Genomic DNA, 8,613 nt, shown 5'->3' with positions numbered 1-8,613 from the left:
CATGATGGCGCAGCGGTTGCGGCGCAGCGCGCCCTGGAAGCGCAGGGCGGCGTGCACGTGCTTGCAGCGGGCGCAGCCGACGCTCTTGAGCAGCTCGCTGAAGAGCAGCAGGATGTGCCAGTTGTACTTGGCCGAGCACTCCACGTAGCCGCACTTCCACGTCTTCCGCACCAGGTGCGACACGTTCCAGCGCGGGATCACGCGCCCGCGCTGCAGGTCCCGCTTGTTGCCCACGATGATGATGGGGGTCTCCGAGGTGCCGATCACCCTGCGGGGCCGGGGGGGGGCGGGAAGCTCAGAACTCGGCCAGTCTCCCAGCCTCCACTGGAGGCAGCCCCCAGTCCTTAGGGTGTGTGTGTGGCGGGGGGGGGGGGTGAGTTATAGTCTCCAATCAGCACGATCGATGTGTTAAAAACCCCTCCCAACTCGGCACGATTGCATCTATTCCACAGAGGCGGAGACTGGGGCAGGCTTAAGTACTCACCGGCCCCCTGGCCTGCAACTTGAATGCCCCTAGCGGTCTTGTTGGCAGCACCTCTGCTCTTTGATACTCCACGGGTCAAGAACACCCCTCAAAGTCAGGGCCCCAAATAAGTGAACAGTAATGGGAGACAGAAAGGTGAGTTTCGTGCATGTTGGAGTTTATGTGGGAACCAGGGAGTCTGTGAGCTTCACCTGCCCCCTCGCCTTCCCTTTTGCCCAGGGGACAGGCTGGCCCTGGGGCATGGACAGAGGTGAGGAGCGGACTGTGCGGGCAGACCCTCACCTTGTCTCCAGGATCTGCTGGCGGATGGTTTTGACGTACTCGAAGCTGTCAAAGCAGCAGATGTCGTACACCAGGATGTAGGCGTGGACGCTCCGGAGTCCCCTGCAGCAGGCATCTGCCCACTCCTGCAACACCCCCCACAGTACCAGTCAGAGAAGCCATGAGGGTCCCCCACGATCGCCTCTATCCGACCGCCACTGCACCAGAGACCTCCAGCACAAACCCATCCTCAGGAAGCCAAGGCCCTGGGAGAATGCCGGCCCTGCAAGCCAGGACAGCGCAGGTTCTGCGTCGAGTGACTAACAGGACCATATTACTGTCTTCTGCATATCTTGAAGTTACAGCTATCTTGTGACGGGCCTACCTTCCTTCCTTCCTTCCTTCCTCTTTCCCTCCCTTCCATCTTGTTCAACAAGTCCATTGATTCCTCAAAGAACCTAACACTGAGCTATTTATTGAAACTGTTAGCATCCAGTCTTCCAATGTTCCTCCTCCAAGAAGCCTTCCTGATTTGCCACCCTTCTTGCAAGAGGGCACTAACTCCCTTTATCTCCTGTGTCTAACTTCCTTCTATCATACCCTGGTTATACATTGTTCCATTTTCCAGGTCCTCACATCTGCTGTGAGCGCCCACCACCCGGTAGTGATCTGTCCATGGTGCTGAATTTGAGTCCAGCCTGAAATCCAGGCAAATCCTGCTCCTTACACAACCCCTAGGACTCTACCTGTTTGAGGGCTCCTCTCTATCCTCAGGATTGAGAAGCAGAGGCCTGGGGAAAAAGGCTGAGATAGTGCAGAAAGGGGGTGGGTGAAGAGAGTAGAGCCTCAGGGCAGCTCCAGGGAGACAGAACTTCCGGTATGTGTGTTAGGTCAACTTCTCAGGGAGGGGCTACAGCTTAAGATAAATAGATCCCAGGAAAGGCTGAATGTGCTAAAGGGAAGATTCCTTAAGAAATTAATTAGTTAAGTAACCTCCAACAGATACAATTTCAAGAGGAGTTTCAGGCAGTCAACATAGGAAAGAAGGGGGTCTCTGCAGTGATGAAGGCAGATCTTTCCAAGCAAAGGAAACCAGGGTTTTCTCCCTCTAGGACTCATGCAAGGAGGTGGTGAGGAGGGGCAAATGCCTAACACTCCTGAGATCCCAGGTTCCATCCCCAGCACGAAGAAAAAGAAAAAGAAAAAAAGCAGAACGGAAAAGGGGGAAAAAGACTATTAGAGGGGGAGGCATGCTCTTGTTCCAGCTTGAGTTGGCTTAGGCCAAGGGCTGCACACAAGGGAAGACTCCAGACAGTCCTCCACCTTGAAGAAGGAATACAAAAGAACAGGTTCAGCTGCCACCTGGTGTAGGAAGTCTGATTTCAGAAGAGCACGTCTGACTTGGAACTTGAAGAAGCTGCTGTGGCTTTCCCCAAGGAGATGCTGTGGCTCTTTGTGCTGAGGTTTTCAGTTTTGGTGTAAGGGGAGGATGCTGAGGACAAATCTAAAACTGTAGGAACCCATGGACTGGCTGAGAAGAACTCGCTGTGTGGAACACAATGCCCACAGAGATCTAGGGGCTGTATGAGTAGGTGGTTCCTCCCCCAACCCACAGGAGAAGTGGAGTCCGTGGGAGGGAGGAGAAATTCCCACTTTCTGCAAGCTCTCTGCTGGGGACAAGGAGCAGCTGCCAGCTTTTAAGGGTGACAGCCCCACCTCTCTCCCAACATGCTGCCTCTTTGAGGGGACCCTAGGCTGCCTCCCACTCCGCTCTGGGGGCTCCTAAAAGGGAGAGGCAGAAAACTTCTGATTGTGTTGGCCTTTCATTCCTTGATCGAAGGAAGGAATGGAGAAAGTTCAGCTTTCCTTCCAGCTTGCTCTATGCAGAGATCTAATGTGTCCTAAAAAAGACCATCTTGGCTATGTTAAGACAGAGAAGGAGGAGCCGAGTGCATAGCTCCGTGGTACAGCACATACTTAACATGCACAAGGCCCTGGGTTCAATCCCTAGCGTCAAAACCAAACAAAGATGAACACTGAAAATGGAGTCTACTTCCTGAGTCTCAACCACGCTCGTAATTCCCTTGGCAGGTTTCACATGTCCCTCGCCTCGGCATCCCCTGACAGGAGGCGTTGGACTGAATGAAGCCCACACGGCACTGCCTCTCTGCCAGCAATGGGGAAGAAGGCATTGTTTTCTTTATAGATAATGACCAACAGGATTCTTGAGTTTTATATTTGGTCTTTGAGCAGCTTCCAGAGTCCCTTCTCAGTACTTCTCTCTGCACAGCCCCTCCTTCTCTATTCTCCAGGAGTAAAGCCTTAGCTATCCTAGAGCCCCAAGATAAGGGTCCCAATAGGAAGTGGTGGAAAGACATGACTAGTTCTCAGAAAAGAAACACAAAGCCAAGGCTCTTAAACACACAGGGGAAATGTTCAATTTCATTAATAAGCAGAGAGGCAAATAAAGACTACACCGAGGCTACCATACCTCAATGCTCAGATTATTAAAAAAAAAATCCAAGTTTACTGGGCATGGTGAAGCACCCTGTAATCCCAGTAACTCAGGAGATTGAGGAAGGAGGGTGGTGGATCCCAGACTAGGCGAGGGGTACGTTGGGAGACTTTGACTCCAAAAATTAAGTAATCCATGATGGTGAGGCTTCAAGGAAACAGGCTCTTGGAAAATCATTTGCTGAAGTACATGTATAACTTGCACAAGGGGAATCAGGAGACATCTTCCAAATTCTGGTTGCTTGTACCCTTTGATCCAGCAATGTCATTTTGAGGGACTGATTCCGAAAATATACTTAAATACAAAGCTATTCCTGTGCCTCACAATTCATCGTGCCAGTGCTCAAAACAGCACAATATTATAAAACATTCTTTGTCCATCAAGAGGGGATCCATGAAATAATCTAGCAGGATACAGTGTAGCCACGAGAAAGAACAAAGAAGTCCTCTACTGAGGAGAGATAACTTCTGGATTCTGTTAAAGAAGCAAGAGCGAAGGACTAGGCATTGTGCTTACACCTGTAATCCCTGCTATGGAGAAGGTGGAGGTGATGGAATCGTGGTCTGAGGCCAGCCCCAGCAAAAATAACTAAAAGCAAGAAGGACTGGGGGACATGGTTCAAGTGGTAGAGTCAGAGTTAAAACATCAGTAAAGCCAGGTGCTGGTGGCTCACACCTGTAATCCTAGCTACTCAGGAGGCTGAGATCTGAGGAGCGTGGTTCCAAGCCAGCCTGGGCAGGAAAGTCCGTGAGACTCTTATCTCCAATAAACCACTCAGGAAACCAGAAGTGGTACTGTGGCTCTAGTAGTAAAGCGCTAGCCTTGAGCTGAGCTGAAGGACAGCACCCAGGCCCTGAGTTCAAGCCCCATGACCAAAAAAAAACAAAAAACAAAAAAACAGGAGGAGGAGGCAGAAAGAAGAGGAGGTGGCTGTCGCAGGATTTAAGGTTTAAGGCCAACCTAAGCTACACAGTAAGACCATGTCTCTTATTTAAAACAAAAACCAAGATCTGAGGATGGCGTTTGAAGTCAGTCAGGGCAGGAAACAGAGACTCTTATCTCCATTTAGCACTAAAAAGCCAGAAGAAAAGTTGTGGGTCAAGTGGTAGAGCACCAGCCTCGAGCAAAAAAGCTCAGGATTAGTCCCCTGAATTCAAGCACCGCTCTGGCACTGGTGTGTGCATGCACACACACAATATTATAAGCATGAATTAAAAGTCAATGAAAACGTTAGAGAGTTATGGGGGAGGAGAAGGCCATACTTTGGACTTTAAAACTGTATTTTGTCTACTCCAAAATTAAAATTACACTGAAGATAAATCCACAACTAAATGTGAAGAAGAAATAAAGCCTGGTGCAGGGTTGGAGCCAGATCTGAAGTTCACTCAGGTATCATCAAAAACTCTTGAGCTGGGCACCGGTGGCCTGTAATCCTAGCTACTCAGGAGGCTGAGATCTGTGAATCACAGTTCAAAGCCAGCCAGGGCAGGAAAGGCCATGGGAATCTTATCTCCAATTAACCACCAGAAAACCACAAGTGGCGCTGTGGCTCAAGGTAGACTGCTAGCCTTGAGCTGAAGAGCTGAGGGACAGTGCCCAGGCCTACAGTTCAAGCCCCACAACCAAAAATGAAAACAAAACCCAAACCAAAAACAAAACAAGGCTCTCCAGGTAGCATGAGACAATGTGAGTGCTGAGCCCCTGCCAGCCCCCGGCCCCAGCCTGAGAGATGGCTGCATCCACTGTTCCCTCTGGCCACAGTATGTCCCTGACTTGGGTCTCTACTGGAGGGAAGGACACTATGAGTGAAGGTACTGTGGACAGTTAAATCCAAACCCTGTAGGAAAGTCCTGAGATTGAGGGAGCAGTCAGATCGAGCTTCTTTCACCTATAAGAAGCCCTTGGACATGAGACCACTTATGACCTCCCGAGTCTCTGCTAACTTCTCTTTCTCAGATCCCAGCCGGTTCGACTGTCCCTTCTACAGGTGATGAAGTAGGATCTGAGGCCAAGTTTGGCAGAGCCCAGATTGAAAAGCAGCCTGTTCCCTGCCCTTCTTCACTGTCTCCTACCTGCCCAACACCTACATCACCTCCTGTGACCCCATACCTGAGTGGGTGATTATCTCCCCTAGGGCTGACTTAGCTCACTCACTTCCAGTCACACTTAACATAAAATAACTGCCTGTCAACAGTCTTCCCTCCTCAGACTGTGAGTTCCTGGAAAGTAAATTGCCTATCTGTTTTGCTGACCATTCTGATCCAGTGCCCAATGGAGGCCTGGCACCCATTAAACAGTCATTAAATAATTGCTGAATTAACTAGCACATAATCAATGGCTTCCTCAGATGCACTAAGGAGGAGGGCCAAGGTGCAATGCAGAACTCTCAACCCCAGCCCCCCCTACTCCACTGCCCCAACGTGTGGCCTACCTGCAGTGTGTTGACAGGGAAGGCGCTGATGGGCGGGAAGTCTAGGATCTGGAGGTCGTGCACATGGCCGTTCATGACCACAGCAGGCAGGTAGAGGCGGCGGGCGGTGGTGGGCACACAGACCTCGCTGAACTCGTTGTACAAGAACTGGCGCACGATGGCACTCTTGCCCACACCTCGTGCCCCCAGCACAGCCACCCGGTAGGTGGAGACCATGCCTCCCGCCCCACTCCGCCACCGCGTCCTTGCCTGGGGCTCCCCCGGGCTGCATATTCCAGGGGCTGGGGGCTCAGCCACCGTCAGGACCAATCATTGCTGCCTCTGCTTGTCCTAGGCCTCCTGCGGCCTCCACCTAGACTGGGAGGAAAAGAGTGGGGCTTAGTGTACTGGCTGGCTTATCCCGCCCGCATGCCCTGCACTTTGCCACCTCTGGCTCTTTGATGGAGCTGTCACTGCATTTGAAATACCCTCTGCTCCTTTCTTCGAACCCAGATCTTCATCTATCCCAAACTTCGCCATCTTCCCTCCCCCATTCTTCTTGCACACCACTGGTTCATCCCTCTTGACTTGTGTAACAACCTGATTTTTCACCAGGCCTGCCTCCCCAGCCATGGCAGGTTTCACAGCAGAGGAGACAGCATGGGACTTGGGTTCAAATCCCAGTTTCCCCATGGAGCCTGGACAAGACAGCAACTCCTCCGTGTCTCCATCTCATCCTGGTAGGGTAAGGCCGGGCAAGTGAGTCTCAGCGGAGACTCTCCTGGCCATTTTGTGTGGAGAGAACACTTTCTTATACAGGACATTTTATTTTCATGGCTCCCAAGTAATGTAGCTTCTAGTTATCACAATGGCTTAAAGTACACACACACCACCACCACCACCACCATTTCCCAATGTTCCCAATCGTGAATCACTGCACTAGATGACCACATTGGCTCTGGAGAACACATAGCAATTCACCTGCTGTTGGCAAGCCCATATGGTTATCCTGGGTCAATACAATACATGCCAGCAAGAGGTAGCACTATTCACCTCTCAGAAACTCATTCTACCCAAAGCTGCACCCTGGGGGAATAACAGCTACTCCTTTCTACACCCTTCTTGTAGTACCTCCAACTTTGAAATGTAGTGATTTTAAATGGTGACTAGCCACAGGCCAAGAAGTAGGTTTGATTCTCTAACACCATTTGGAGCTCAGAGGACCTGGCACACAGCTGGTACCCAGCAAAGAGCTGCTAAGTGGTTAGACTGCGATAGGAACTCACTAACTCCATGCCGGTTTCCATGACTTTCAGAGCTTGGGTAGAAACCCCAGCACTGACATTTTCTAGCTGTGGGTCAGTAGACAAATCATCTGTCTGATCACAGCTGAGCCTCTGCACATTTGCAAAACGGGGCCAATAGCCCCTACTTTGAAACACATCCCTGTAGATGTCTTAGCAGGGATGTGTCTCCCTCGGTTGGGGATTATGATCCCAGGGACTGCTAAGGAGGTCCAGGTTAGGTGAGTTGACTGGACTACAACCAGACCAGCGGGGGCCATGTTTTTCAGCATGTATGAGTTCTCTTTCCTGGTGAATGTGTTCTTTTCATAACTGAGCGTCCCCCAGGTTGTTCTAGTTCAAAAGGTTAATCTAGGGGCAGATGTGCATGTATTCTATAAGCAAAAGGTCTGGATAAAAACTTTGTAAGGTGTTGTGAGGCTGTGAATGCAAAGCCCAGTGCCTGGCACAGAGTAGGCATTCTGTAGCAACTGTTACATGCTTTCCATAAACTCAAGGCTATCAAAGGCTAACTATCCATTATTGTATGGGTTCATATACATAGTGTGTGTGTGTGTGTGTGTGTGTGGTGAGAGAGAGCACGCACAAGAGAGAGATGCTGATACTTAGGTAGGCAAAGACCTCTAGCCAGCTGTCAATTAAGTCTAGAACCCTAAGTCTAGATCTTTTATGTGCCTTATGCAAGTCCTTTCCCCAACAGGTGTTTGTACACTCATGGCCATTCCCAACTAGGGAGGAAGAACCAATGCCTCCACCTCACATGTCCCTCCAGGTCCCCAGGCCCCTAGGCCATCCCTGAATACTGCTAGCTTGGCAGAGAGACTCAGCTGGGTTAATTACATAACAGCACAAGCAGGTGGGGAGGGGGGAAAATCCTAAGGGAGAAATAGAGGGCAAGGAACACTAGAGTCCCAGCCTCTCTCTGGGTGTGGCAACCGAGGTTTCTAGGATGCACCCTATCTGCAGATTCTCCTGGACACCATACTCTCCGCCCAGTGGTCAGTTTTTGTTCTTGTTGTTGTTTTGTGTGTCCCCCTCCACCCCCCCCCCCATGGGAAATAGCAGAAATGAGAGCAGGGCATAGCCTGGAAATTGGCCCTGGGGGGGGGATTAGGGGGATCATACAAGAAAGGCCCCGAGGTAGGGGTGAACCTCCGCAGGCCTAAATGTGTCCCTGTGTCCAACTCAAGAGGTGACAGGTGCCCTCTCTCTCTCTCTTCCCAGATAGAGAGCCAAAGTCTTAAGCATTTAGCCATCCACTCGCCTGGCTGGGTGGGGACAGAAGGGTCTGTCCTAGGAAGCAGGGCCCAGGCCCCCGCGCCCGCTCTCCAAGGCCTGAGGCTCCGCAGTGAGTCTGCAGACAGCGCCCGTCCGTTCGCCCCGCCAACCAGGCAGGAACCGAGGCCGAAGCCGGACTCCAGTCCCCTTCCCTCGGGCCCCGGACCGAGAAGAGGTCAGGGACTCTCCCGGATCCCGGTTAGGCTTACACAGGTTCCCACTGGAAGAACCCATCACATCCGCGTGGGGATGTTGGGGGTGGGGGCGGACGCCGGCTCCCCAAAACCTGGTCCCTAGGACTAGGCGTGGGGGTGCGGGCTCGCCGCTCTGGCACCCCGCGGGCGCCCGGGGCCCCCCCAGC

At 51.6% G+C, this 8,613-nt stretch overlaps 1 protein-coding gene across 1 annotated transcript in view; it reads right to left on the bottom strand.

Moving 5' to 3' along the window:
• The window catches only part of Rasl10b (RAS-like, family 10, member B), a 6,980-nt gene extending 932 nt beyond the window's left edge, over nt 1-6,048 (bottom strand). Inside the window, exons 1-3 of the mRNA XM_013013065.1 lie at nt 5,692-6,048; nt 767-891; nt 3-268 (exon numbers count right to left, since the gene is read on the bottom strand). Of these exons, the coding sequence (XP_012868519.1) occupies nt 3-268; nt 767-891; nt 5,692-5,907 (607 nt within the window). The 5' untranslated portion in view covers nt 5,908-6,048. The remainder of the gene's footprint in view (nt 1-2; nt 269-766; nt 892-5,691) is intronic.
• Between the last annotated feature and the right edge of the window lie 2,565 nt (nt 6,049-8,613).

This window comes from Dipodomys ordii, unplaced genomic scaffold (assembly GCF_000151885.1).
Source record: "Dipodomys ordii isolate 6190 unplaced genomic scaffold, Dord_2.0 Scaffold19, whole genome shotgun sequence".
Classification (NCBI taxonomy): domain Eukaryota; kingdom Metazoa; phylum Chordata; class Mammalia; order Rodentia; family Heteromyidae; genus Dipodomys; species Dipodomys ordii.
Note: the sequence above shows the minus strand (reverse complement) of the source record. Positions and strands in the feature narration are given on the sequence as shown.